We start from the raw sequence: 13811 nt of genomic DNA, 5'->3' as shown, positions 1-13811 counted from the left end.
CCCGGATAGGCAAGCACTGGCTGCACCTGAGATGCACTGGCTGAGTTGAAAGAGCTGTCTTTAAAGTTTGGTTTGTAAATACCATTCTCCACTCTCAGTCTTCCATTCTAGATTAAAAAATGTGTCTCAGGCTCAGTTTCCCCCTTCCCCGTGCCACAGTTTCAGGTGCATCTTGGTGTCTGCGCTGCAGATAGATCTTGGACGTGCTTTCTCCGTGGTCCTGGGCTTGCTGTCTCTGCTCTTGCTTCAAAGATAGCTCATCCTTTCTAGCCAGCGGGGTGGTCATGAAAATTGACCCATTCCTTATATCGGTGTCACAAACGCCCTATTTGCATAGTCCACCAAACCATTTGCTGGGAGTTACAGAGACATGGATAGAAGAGCTGTATTAAGAAATTTCACGCCACCACGTCTTCCTTGATGTTTCTGGTCAAGTCGGTGAATTCTTTTGCTTGCTAGCTTGCTTTGGGATGAGATGTGAGAAGAGTTAGATGATATTCTCATAGGCAAACAGCCCTGGTGTGTCTGCAGTCATGGGTGGTGAGGGGGGGTTGTCCACCTGTTGGAAGGTAAGTAGCACTGGAGACTATGGGGCATGGATCTCCCGTGGGATCCTGCCACCCAAGCCACTTCATTTCTAAGGTTTCCCAAACCAACTGCCGGCCTGTCCCTCTTCCCCCTCTTCTCCCCTACCCACTACACACACACACTGTGCTTGCTTCAACTGTTTAATACTTCCTCCTAGTGTTGCCAATTTGCCGTGGAGGAACTGAACTTCCTCCCAATAAGCCATCAGAATTGCTCTTTCTGGTAATTAAGCAAATTACTTAATGATCTCCATCTTTTCTGATCTGGTTAGGACAGGAGACAACATGGAGGTACCTACCATTGTTTCTGCCAAGCGTAATTTGTAGTGGAATAGGCTTTAAAGTTCTCCATGCTTGTAGAGTGAGTGAGGGGAGAGTGCCAATCAGATGTCAAGTAGCTGAAGGAAAAGAAGTAGGAATCTCCTCCTTCTCCATTTATTGGTGGCTCAGAGGCAAGCTGGAGTCTCCTCCCCAGCAACTCTTTGTCTCTCATCCATGACTTTAGTCAGGATCTTCCAAGTTGTTTTTTTTTAATAATTTCTACCTAGAACCTTCTCTTATTGGTATCTGTTGAAAATTATCCTAGTTGACTCCTAAAACACAATTCTCTCCTATTCCCCCCAATTTGATGCAATCCTAAGCAAGGGAATGAAGGAGTGCCCAGGTGTATCTTAGTACAGGAAATGGGAGGCCTTGGAGTCATGGTGTAGTGGTTACCAGTCGGGCTGCGATCCCAAGATCTACAGTTTGAAACCACTAGCCACTCTGTGGGAGAAAGACAGAGCTTTCTACTCCCAAAAAGAGTCACTGTCTCGGATACTCACAGGGGCAATTCTATCCTGACCTAGTCATTACGAGGCAGCATCAACTCGGTGGCAGTGAATTTGGTTTGGTTTGGGGTCTAAGACGTTTTAACCTGAGCGTGCATCAGGAAAGGGATGGAACAACTAAGACAAAGTTCAGCTATAAAGTGTCTTACCTTTTTTGGAATGTGCACAACGGAATAAAGTGTATGTATTAGATCTTCCTCTGGGGTAGCTTTCTATTAAAAAACAAACAAAAGAAATAATCACCCACTCTGGAGTCGCATAGACCAGAGAGGGGAAAGCAAAAGTGGAGGGAGACAGAGAAGGTTTGGAACTGGATTCGGTCCGGTGGTGGGCCATGCTCCTGCCGGTGACTTCTATGATCATTTTTCCCATCCATGAAGCAGTTGAAAGACTAAATCTATGCTCTAAATGAATTCAAACAAAATACTGAAGTCCCATTAGTTACAAGCCTCTAGGGGTTACTCATTGGGTTGCTAACTGCATAGTCAGTGATTCAAAACCACCAGCTGTTCTGAGGGAGAAAGAGAGGGCTTTCTACTCCCATAGCAGTTACAGTACCAGAAACCCGCAGTGGGGTTCGACCCTGTTCTCTGGGGTCGCTCTGCGTCAGCACCCACCGATGGCAGTGAGTTTGGCTTGTGTGTCGTAAACTAGCTTGGCAGTCCCTGGGTTGAAGCAAGTGGTTCAAGGGCTGGGCCACCAACCACAAGGTTACTTGTCGGATTCCAGCCAGAGGTCCCTCAGAAGAAAGACGTGGTGACCTACTGAGTTGTCCTCTGACACACATGGTGTTGCCAGGAACCAGGGTGATGGCAACTGGTTTACTGAAAAGCGCATAATCCTATGTAGTAATGTCAATGTTGCAAATAAAAATTTCCCTCATTCAAAAGGCAACTCGAAGCCACTCAGTAAACGTGACTACAGAACAAAACAAAAATGAAAGCCAAACAAAAACAATAGGGAAAAACCCCTCCCTGCGTGGAGAATAAGATGCCACGTCAGTTAAGTTTATCCCTGGGCTTCTAGGAGAGTCCTGTGGCTTCCTGGGGATGTTCCTGAGCAAGGGGGGTGGGGGTGGGGGGATGGTGATAAAGTGACTGCACTGGCCTGAGCGGGGCACAGAGAAAGAGAAGAAAGACAGCGCTCTCAGGAACACTTGCAGCTTCAAAGAGGAAACAGAGTGTCTCCTCCGCGATCTGAGGAGGAGGCACTGAAGGCTGAAGTAACATTAGGGTTTTGAGGTATCAAAGTATTTCTATTCCTTTATTAAAAGGGCCAATGTAGGAACGATTCCTGTGACCTCTCCAGAGCTAGTGCAGCCTGGACTGTGATGATTGCTCCTGGGGAGGCTTCCGAAGTTCGCCCAATTTGCATCTTGTTAATGCTTTACTCATAAGATGTTCTTTCATAGAGTTTCCTTTGAATGACGTTTGTGTTCATTCACGTCAGCTCCATGCCCTACACTTAGACAGCCTTCAGTGTGGGCGCAATAAAGCCAGATGACTCATGGAGTCCCCTTAGTGGAGAGAGGCATCTCCAGGCTACAAGGACTCCAACAAAAGGTCAGAGCCACCCTTCTCTACCCACTGTCCCATCCCACTGCACGAGGACTGGCTGTTGAAGGGGCTGGTGTGGACCGTGGGTTAGAGAGGATGGCTCTATGGAGCATGTGGGAGTGGTACTGGTTGGGTTAGAACCAGGTGCTCTGGAGATATAGCTCCAGTTCCTGCACAAGAAAGAATTCATACAGGCTGGGGGGAGGCATGGGTGCATAGGGCTTCAAGGGCTCCTTTTGCCCCTCCCTACCCTCATGCTGCCTAAGCTCATGTGGCCACCCCAAGCAGAACCAGGAGAACGTTGGAGAGAAGAAAGAGACCGGTGAGAGATGAGAAAGAACTCACACTGGGGTAAGTGATCTTGTCATACAGCGCATCTTCCAAATGGGAGCAGATGGTGGGAATGTCTTGATGTATTTCGATTCCCTTTATTTTTTCAGCAATCACTGAAGCCAATTGGAGAGTCAGAATTAGTCTCTCAGACCACTCATCACCCCCAGGCACCCGCCACCCCATCCAATCACTGAGGGGGACCAACCACCCCAATTTTCCTGAAAATGAAGGGTTTTTCATCCCACAGAAGTGTCAGGGCTAAAGCCAGGAAAGACCCAGACAAACCGGGATAAACTGGTCACCTTCCTCACTCACTTCCTGCTCTCAATCGGATCGAGGCAGCCAAAGTGGGAGGCAAAGACGGTTAGAAATGCTTCCCGAAGGCTCCTGAGAAAGAGGGGTAATCTCAACATGTGCATACCACACAAGACTTCTGTTTAGGAGTCTTTTCAAGGCCCACTTTGTGCAGCTGGAGCCTGAGCAACCAGAACAGCAGGGTGGGGAGACACAGACCATGGCATGGAGGAGAGGGAAGGATCGAGCCACTCTTTGGCCATTTAGGGCATCTCCAGGAAGGCTGTGCCCAGCCTGAGATGGGAAGTTAAGAGAAAAATCTGGGATTGAGCCACTGAAGAGGACTGGATGGGGCCTCTGACAGGGAAGCAATTAGGAAGGACTAGTGGAAGGTGGAGCCCTGGTGTAGTGGTTAAGCCTTGGGCTGCAATCCTCATGGTTGGGAGTTCAAAATTCCTAGCAGCTCCATGGGAGAAAGACAGATGTTTTACTGTCGTGAACAATTATAGTCTCAGAAACCCGCAGGGGTTCGCTATGAGTCAGCATTGGCTAGATGGAAGAGAGTGGAAGGTGCTGGTCTGTGGGGAGCTCAGAGTTGGAGGCCAGCCCTGTCACTGGAACAGTCCTGGCTGGGTCAGAACCTGGTGCTCCAGAGGAGGGAAAGGCGCAGCCATGCACTAGGAGTTGACCTCAAGAGTGACGTTAATGGACTCAAGCACTCTCTTCTCTGGAACTAAGGGTGAAGGCTGACTGTGTTGGCCTTGTGGTAAGAGATTATGACTCCTTCAGCTCTATTTCCTCAGTGCCAATACCAAACCTGGCACACAGGTTGGCGTGTGCTCTTCAAATACAAAAGGGCAAGAATAGCGCATGGTCCAACTTAGGGGAGTTCAAACCTTTTCTTCTCATTCTCTGTATCATTAAAAGGAGTCCTAGAATCAGTATACAGAGCACGAACATCAACAGGTAGTACAGGAGAGTCGTGGGGACACCGGAGCCCTCGGCAGCACCTTTAAAGAGAGAGCAGGAAGGGCACAGGAAAAGGAAGAGTGTTAGGAAACTCTAAGTAGCCTGGATGTTGAAGTAACCACCACCTTCCTCCCCGCCCAGCGACTTTCTGAGGGCTTTCAGTCTTTGAACAAGGATTGTTCCCGTGGGGACCAGGACCAGAAGGCTCCTGAAGCAAAGGAAGAGCCGCACCTTCACAAAGCTTCCAGGACGAGACAGGGTGTGAGATGTTACTGCTGACAGGGTTCGTGGCTTCGCAGATGAAGGTCATGTTCCTTTCCCCCAGTCTCCAGGAAAGGGGGAAGATGGCGCCAACATGGGACTCATTGGCTGCCTTCCCCAAGGACTTCCAGCTGTAAGTCACATCCTCGCCTTGCTGTTCCAGGGAGCATGTGAGATTGACCGTGCAGGTCCCATTCTTTGTGTTCTCCAGACCCATGGTCACTTTGGGCTTTGAAAGGTGTTCTGTGAAAGAGACACAGACCATCAGGGCTGGAAACTCTGCGTAGAGCCCGTGCTCTGAATGATCCCTCCCTGGGCCTCCTGAACCTGGATTTCCTGGGGAGCATTCCAGAGGAGGGAGGAAGCAGCCTATCAGGGCAGAATTCTCATGATTATCTGGGAAAGAGAACATCCAAGTCGGCTTGCCCATGATTCTATAATTCTGGTAATAATAATTCTGATAATGATGGAACCCAGTTGCCAGTTATGAAATATAACAAAACACCACGTGCTGGACTAACTGCACACATTCTGTTCATTTTTTGGAGGATTCCCCACCACCTGTCACAGCCTGCTGGCCTCGAGGTGGGTCCTTGGTGCAGGGTAGGTGGGTACATGGACAGACGGACAGATGGAAGCACTAGCAAACAGGCAGTGAGCAGCCTGACTACAGAGGAGGGCCTAACCCACTCTTCCCTTTTACCATGCGTTCACCTCCCAGCACCAGGGAGGGCTTGCAGACTGTCTCCTCAGTGTCTGGGTCCGACCAAGCCCCGCGTGGCCAGTGCCCAGCCCAGTCTGCCTGAAAGCAGTGCAGAGTTGAGGGCAGAAGGGAAGAGGGAGTGAAAAAGGGAGGAGGAGAGGAAGCAAGAAAGGGATGCAGGGAAGGAGAGGAAGAGAGGAAGGGAGAGAAGGAGGGAGTGGGGAAAGGAGGGGGCGAGGAAGGACAGGAGGGAGGGAGGAATGGAGATCTCTACATAATTGGTAAAAAGAACAAATAACTGCTCCATTGCGCGTGACTCTCGCAGGCATACTCATCAGCCAAACACAAAAGAGGTGGAACAATAGGGTCTGATTTGTGCGAATATCAAAACGGGCCAAATTTAGCTATGGGATAGCCTGTTCGTGAGCTTCCTTCGAGAGATTTGATGTTACTCTCCGGGAGGAAGCGGGAGTAACACTTCTGGTCTCCATCTCTACCTGATGCACACGCCTTCCCCTCAGAGGACAAGCAGCTGGTTAATTAATTAGTGAGAGACTGGGAAGCAGATATTCATCATCTACCTTCCTCTACAGTTTGAGTTGTTAAAGGCAAATGGATCCCATGGGGTTTGCCCTTTTCTTCCTTCCTAGGTGTGATAGGTTGGTTTATTGTGCCCACATGGCCAATGAACATATGTGGGATTAATTGAAGGACAGAGAGATAAATGGCTCGGTGAGCCTTGCCTTTCTTGTCTCTTGCTCTTTGATAATCAGACCAGTGTGCGACTGCCTTAGCTGGTTCTCTGCGTCAACTTGCAAGCTACACTGACTGGGGGATATCTAACCCATCGACTGTGTTGCTATAGTTTGAGGTTCCTTCAAGACCTGCTTTGCCACGCTACTGGAGTATACATTGCTTGAGCTGGGGACTGTCAGACCCTGCCACCTGGTTGACTGTTGGTGACCTGCCTTGCTGTTGGCTGCCTGTGGCCAGATTCCCCCAATTGCTTTGCAGAGGACTCACCTCTCTGCTTCCTTGACTTGCACCCAGTGGCCCTCAAGACTTGAAGGACTGCCAATGTATTAGCTGTCTCACAGAAGTGAGTTTCACTGAGCCATTTGTACTGCTCTATAGACTAATTAACTGTTTATTTCTTATGTTGTATATATCTATATAAATATATCAAATCATAAGTGCCCTGGTTTTGTTTCTCTAGAGAACCCTGTCTAACATACCAGGCTAGCTTGCCTGAAGAATTCAGGTCTTCTCCCTTAAATTGTATTTCTATGGAAAACACACCTGGCTGAAGACGCCTGGCCTGCCTTCTACCAGTATGGCTGGGGGACCACCTCCTGGTGTCTGTGACAGTAGGGTTCGATGAAGGTGTGGCAGCCATTCCTCTTGTAGCAGACAGAGTTATTTATTATTTGTCTTGGTAAGTAAATTTCCTTGGGTGTGTTACTTGACTTAGACACAGAGGAAAGTGTTTCTTCTGTTTACATTTACCAGAAATAAAGTCGCTGTTTTTATCTTTTGGTTCGTGTGATTGCTTCTCAATTGGTTGGAATCCGTAAGGGAAGGGGTGTGATTGACATTTAGGCTAAACTTAGGTATCACTTTCCTCCCCATTACAGATAGGAATATTGAGGTTAAGTATTTGTGTAGGGTGTTTAAGGGGCTAGTGAGTAAGGGGTCAGCATTTGACCTAGGACGATGTGATTGTTATTTGCCGTTTGACTCACTGCTGCCCCACACTACCTATCATAGAATATTTGAGTAGAAGGGACCTCAGGAGTCAGCTATAGCTATGTCATTCACAACCTCCCCTGTCATACCACTAATGAACCTTAGGAATCCCCTCTTCCACATTCTTGACAAATTCTGCTCACCATAAACACGCAGCACATACTCCTGAGTGAAGAACCGTTTCACTGTGCTGTGTACTTCCACACGGTAGGTACCGGAGTCACTCTTCTGCAGCTTGCTGAGTGTCAGGGAGCACTCTCCATTTCGGAAGCTCACTCTTTCCTCTTTATGACTTTGGGTCACTATAATCATGGGTGGCTTTTCTGGCTTTGGTGGCTGGAAGGTCACGAGAGTTGAGTTGAAGATCCAGACAATGCTGCCAACATTTACTACTGAGAGGTTTAGAGGGAAAGTCACAGACCCACCAATGGCACCAATCAGTTCCTTCTGGCCTTCAGAAGCTGCTGACCCTGCAGAGACACAGAGAGAACCTTAAATAAGTTGAGACTTTGTCCTTGTCACTAATTGCTCATTCCTTCCAAATTCTGAGAAGGTCCGGAGAAACATGCTCAGTGTACCCCAACAAGCTGCTAGGAGTTACTCCCATTTGAATTTCACTTACAGGGCTATATTAAGGTCACAGTGCTCAGCTTGAGAGAGGCGAGTGCAGTTAATCCTACCTCATTCTCAGAGATGGATAGCTGAAATAACAAAGCTCTGCAGTAGACCAGAAAGCCCAGCACCAGCTTTGGAAAGTTCTTTGGAGGAGCAAGTGGGTATTATTATTTTTTAATCGTTTTATTGGGGGCTCATACAGCTCTTTTTCAAAAATCATTTTATTGAGGGCTCTTAAAGCTCTCATAACATTCCATACATTAACTGTATCAAGCATATTTGTACATATGTTGCCATCATCATTTTCTAAATATTTACTTTCTATTTGAGCCCTTGGGACTGTAACTCTTTTTTAAAATCATTTTATTGGGGGCTTGTACAACTCTTGTCACAATCCATGCACCCATCCATGGTGTCAAGCACATTTATACATATGTTGCCATTATTTTCAAAACATTTCCTTTCTACTTGAGCCCTTGATATCAGCTCATTTTCTCCCCTCCCCATCCTCTCTTCTTCATGAACCCTTGATAATTTATATATTTTTTTCATGTCTTACACTGACCAATGTCTCCCTTCACCCACTTTTCTGTTGTCTGTCCCACTGGGAGGGGGTTATATGTTGATCATTGTGATCGGTTCCACCTTTCTCCCCCTACCTTCCCCTTACCCTCCTGGTATAGCCTCTCTCTTTGTCCTGAGGGGTTTATTTGTCCTGGATTCCCTGTGTTTCCAGCTCTTATCTGTATGAGTGCACATGTTCTGGGCTAGCCAGATTTGTAAGGTAGAATTGGAGTCAAGAGAGTGGAGAGGGGTGGGGGAGGAAGCATTAAAGAACTAGAGGAAAGTTGTATGTTTCATCGATGCTATACTTCACCCTGACTGGCTTGTCTTCTCCTTGTGACCCTTTAGTAAGGGGATGTCCAATTTTCTATAGATGGGCTTTGGGTCTCCACTCCGCACTCCTCCTCATTCACATTGATATGATTTTTTGGTTTGGGTCTTTGATCCTACCCATTGGGTCATGATCACACAGCCTAGTGTGCTTCTTCCATGTGGACTTTGCCTTTAAAACCCCAGATGCTATATCTTTCTATAGCTGGGCACCATCAGCTTTCTTCACCACATTTGCTTATGCACCCATTTTGTCTTCAGAACCCATTTTGTCTTCAGGGATTGTGTCAGGAAGGTGAGCATCACAGAATGCTGGTTTATTAGAACAAAGTGTTCTTTCATTGTGGGAGGACTTCAGTAGAAGTCAATGTCCATCTGCTACCTCAATACTTAACATATAAACATATGCACATAGATCTATTTCCCTATCTTATATATATATTTACATATGTGCATGCCTGTATTTAGACCTGTATAAATGTCTTTTGCCTTTTAGTTATTTCTTCTACTTCCCAAGGCCCCTTAAAAGCCCACTGCCATTGAGTCAAATCTGACCCATAAAAACCTTACAGGATAGAGTAGAACTGTTCTTTAGGGATTTGGAGACTATAAATTCTTAAGGAAACAGACAGCTTCATCTTTCTCCTGAGAAGCTGCTAGTGGATTTGAACTCCTGACCTTGACATTAACAACTGAAGATCTCATTGCTTCTAGAAGTGCTGATTCTTTTTTTAAAATCATTTTATTGGGGCTCCTACAACTCTTATCACAATCCATACATCCATCTATTGTGTCAAGCACATTTGTACATTTGTTGCCCTCATCATTCTCAAAACATTTGCTTTCTACTTGAGCCCTTGGTATCAGCTCCTCATTTCCCCCCTCCCTCTCCACTCCCCTCTCCCTCATGAACCCTTGATAATTTATAAATTGTTATTATTTTGTCATATCTTACACTGTCCGACATCTCCCTTCACCCTCTTCTCTATTGTCCATAGAAGAATTGATTCTTTTCTTTTAGTCCAGAAATTATTTTTTAGAGCTTGGATTTTTCAACAGTTGTTGCCTTATAATTCACATATCATACAATTCAATAGTTCAGTCACATCAAAAAGAGTTGTATGATCATCACCACAATCAGTTTTAGAACATTTTCTTTGCTCTTGAACCCATTGTTATTAGCTCCTGATTTCCCCCCCCAAGCTGCCCTGTCACACTCCTAATGAACCATTAATCCAGTTACTGTCTCCATAGATTTTGCTATCCTGCATTTCACATACAGAAAACAAAACAAAACAACTAGAACACATTTAAATGAATCATAAGCGATATCAAATGACTAGATGTGAAATTTTAACCTAACTGCAGCTGCAACCATCCACTTTCCAGTGCATTCTGCATGTTAGTAAGGCTATTCACATCCCTGGTCCATGGTCAGAGGAGGTTCACCAGAAGTTTAATCCACATGTATTTCTTCTTCATCCCGCCCTGCCCCCCCCCCCCCCGCAATAAATGGAAACAGCTTTAAAATGGGTGAAAAGACAGATCAAAAGACAAGACATTACTTTCTAATCTAACAATGTCTGCCATAATTGACTTTACAATGCTCTCTATCTGATAACAAGGCTATTCATATCCCTCAGCTATGATTAGTGGAGATTCATTGAAGACTTAATCCATATGTGTACCCTGCCAATGGATTTTGGGTTTCCATTGTCATCCATAGCCTTCTACAAATCAGGTCTTCACAATTCAAGATCTGATACCATTCTCTCCTTTATATTTGGATTATATTATTTACAATCCATGAATCACACAGGCTGGTGTGCTTCTTCCATGTGGACTTAGTTACCATCTCACTTAGATGGCTGCTGTCAAGCCTTTAAGACCCAGATGCTATTCTTTCTGATAGCCAGGCACCATCTAGTTTCTTCACCACACTTTGCTGTAGCACCCACATTTTCAGTGATATCTTCATGAGGGTGAGCATCAAGCAGGATCATGTCATAAGAACTAATTGTTCTTAGATTTGGGCTAGAATTAAATACAATCCCAAAGTCCATTCATGCATATATGGTTCATATATGTCTCTGGTTCACCTTAGAGACATAGTTGTCATTTTATGTTAGAAAACATTATCAATCATACCCCTGGGACATCACTTCCACTGCCATCAAGCCAAAGTTGACTCATAGGAACCCTGTGGGGCAGAGCAGAACTGCCTCGTGAGAGGAGAGATGATTCTGATGAAAATTAAGACAATTGAAATCTACCTGTCATGGGGCACTGGTTCTCATTCTGGGATCAGGAACTTGGGAGGTGAGATAGAGATTTCTAATGCTAATCAATGGGAGTAAATAAGACTTCCTACTCCCATAAAAAGTTACAGTCCAAGAAACCCAAAGGGGGCAGTTCTACCCTATCTCATAGGGTTGCTACGAATAAGAATGGATTTGGTGGTATTGAGTAACACTAACTGAAAAGTTGGCTCTTCTAGCCCACTTAGGAGAAAAACTTGGCAATCTGTTCTGCTAAAGATTGCAAGCTAGAAAACCCTATGTAGTGGTTCTAGTTTGTATGGGGTCACTCTGCATGGAAACAACAACAATAGTAGAAATAGCTTAGAAGTTTGAGGATGACATATCCATTTTAACAAAGGTTAGAATAAATTCAAGGTTATTTCCAGATGAATTCTGACTCACTTGCATTCCAGTATGCTTCCTTGAGTGGGAAGTAAAAAAGATCAATGATAAGAAGTTCTGAAATATGGCCAAGCTATGTTGTGATCAAATAAAATAAGATAAAGTAAAAACACAACAACACAACACAAAACTCCCACTGCCTTCAAGCAGGTTCTGGTTCATAATGACTCTACAGGACAGAGTGCAATCGCCCGCCTGGAGTTTCTAAGAGTGTACATCTTTACAGAAGCAGACTACTGCACCTTTCTCCGCAGACCACCTGCTAACTTCAAACTGTTGGATCTTTGGGGCAGCACCCACTGTAGTATCATGTAGCGCTCTTAACAACTCTTAGAGGAAGAATGTTTTTATGTCCCTATTTTAGAGATCAGGAGCAATGAGGCTAATTGACTTACCCACAGCAGTAAATTGCAGAACCCATAATGGCACCCTCCAAAGTCTGTGCTATTTCCACAACAACATTGCACAGACTAATTTACCCTGGACTATAGGACAGAGCCCTGGTGGTTCTGTGGCTTGGGTACTGGGCTGCTAACTGAAAGGTTGGTTGTTCGAACCCAGCAGCCAATCCACAAGAGAAAGATGAGGTTGTTTACTCACATAAAGATTCACAGTCTAAGAAACCCTATATGTATATAGAGTTACTGTGAGTCAGAATTGACAATGGTAGTGGATTTTTGTTGTTTTGGGTAGGTTCTATGCTGGGCACTGGGGATGTAAATCATCTATAAAGTTTATAGGTGAGAAAATGAAATAGAGGAGATTGAAGTTGTTTCTTCAAGAAATAGCACCAGAACTAAAACCAAAACCTAAATCTTCTGATAGCAAGGAACCTAGGGGAAAAAGAAAGCAGATTTAAGGGAAAACTGTAAATGAGCAAACCCTCACATAATGTGTCAGATTGAAATTTTTTAAAGGAACTTTACCAAAATACCGTGGAAAGCACTTCTGTTTACTTCAGCACCCTCCTCAACACAAAATATTAAAAATTACATTTTATAAGTGTGTTGGTATAAAGACAAATATAATCCATGCTGGGTTAATTATCATATAGACATTATTCTATCTCATTTTCTACAGGTTGTAAAATAAATTCAGTTAAAGGTTTTATGGGCCTCAGGCACTGGACTTTCTGGGCCTAATGGATCCAAGCACCCAGACCCTATTTCGTTTCACCACTTAATTGCTTACCGTAATAATACTTCATGTTGTTTGTACTTTTCCCTGTAAAAGATAGATTTCCACATTGCCTGATCCAGGGAACAAAAATTGCTTCATTGGAAATTTATTTTTTTGATCTCTGTTAAAGCTTAACTACCTCAACAAGAGTTCCCTAAGAAATAATTTAAAAAATAAAAAAAAACAGACACAAAAACATCCCCAAACAAAAAAACTAAGCTAATTCCCATCAAGTCAATAGTGACGCATAGCGACCGTTGGACAAGATAGAACTGCCCTTCTGGGTTTGCAAGCCTGACATCTTTATGAGAGTCGAGGACCCTCAGCTTTCTGCTGCCGTGTAGCTGGTGCATGAACTGCTGACCTCGTGGTTAGCAGCCTAAAATATAACTCATTATACCATCAGGGCATGTCCAATATTTATTAGTTAATTATTATCAATAATATATTTTAGTTTGTTTCCTAATTCTTAAAACCCTGATGAAAAATTAGAGTTTACTTTGTACCATACATTTATCACAAAGATTATGTTGAATAATTTAAGCAATTTTGATCATTAGAGATTTTGGTCCTTATGCCATAAAATGAAATCGCTTTTCCTAGGACACTAAATTAGTGATGATTTGAGGATTGACCCAATCTCACTGCACCTCTGAAACTTGGACTCTTTGCACTGTGGCTAAGTTGGAAGGTTCCAGATATTTGCCTTGGGTCTACCAGTTTTAACCCTTTCCCGCACTCCTTCTCTCCAGCCCCCTTAAGGGTCCAGGTGTCAATTCCAAAGCCTTGGGCCTCATTAGGAGCTTAGTTTCCTCCTCATGTCCTCCCCCTAAGCACAGACTGCTCTGCTAGTGCCACAGCTTTGAGGTTGCTGCTAGCTCTCTGCTAAATGTAGCTGCTTCTCGTTTTAAAATACCTCCCCCTTCCCATATGATTTATCTGTCATAAATGCATATACACTCAGGATCCCTTGAGCCTCTATTAAATCATCTTGTTAAATATTCTTATTTTTCAAAAGGCGACTCTCTCTACTTTCTTAAGACTAAGGCCAGAATAGATGTTCAACTGCTCTCTCTTGGGCCATCTCAGGGGTATCACATTAGCTTCAGTGCATTTTACAGATACAATAAATGTTATTTTAA

The 13811-nt window shown here is 44.6% G+C and overlaps 1 protein-coding gene across 1 annotated transcript; it reads right to left on the bottom strand.

The window, feature by feature from the left end:
- Positions 1-444: 444 nt before the first annotated feature.
- SLAMF7 (SLAM family member 7) lies at positions 445-12697 on the bottom strand. The gene is made up of 7 exons (XM_045298374.1): positions 12682-12697; positions 7423-7749; positions 4801-5073; positions 4497-4610; positions 3319-3419; positions 1567-1629; positions 445-559 (listed from the first exon to the last, which is right to left on the bottom strand). The coding sequence occupies exons 1-7, from the start codon at positions 12695-12697 to the stop codon at positions 488-490; spliced, it is 966 nt and encodes a 321-aa protein (XP_045154309.1). The 3' UTR covers positions 445-487.
- Between the last annotated feature and the right edge of the window lie 1114 nt (positions 12698-13811).

Source organism: Echinops telfairi, unplaced genomic scaffold, assembly GCF_000313985.2.
Source record: "Echinops telfairi isolate 266 unplaced genomic scaffold, ASM31398v2 ScPeMD7_7425;HRSCAF=8463, whole genome shotgun sequence".
In the NCBI taxonomy this organism is placed as follows: domain Eukaryota; kingdom Metazoa; phylum Chordata; class Mammalia; order Afrosoricida; family Tenrecidae; genus Echinops; species Echinops telfairi.
This window is presented reverse-complemented; position numbering and strand designations above follow the sequence as displayed.

Coding starts and splice junctions, on each gene's coding strand:
- SLAMF7 (XM_045298374.1), bottom strand. Junction 5,074..7,422: donor GTATGTGCTGCGTGTTTATG/GTGAGCAGAATT, acceptor TCTCTTTCACAG/AACACCTTTCAAAGCCCAAA. Junction 3,420..4,496: donor ACAGAGAATGAGAAGAAAAG/GTTTGAACTCCC, acceptor AATTGGCTTCAG/TGATTGCTGAAAAAATAAAG.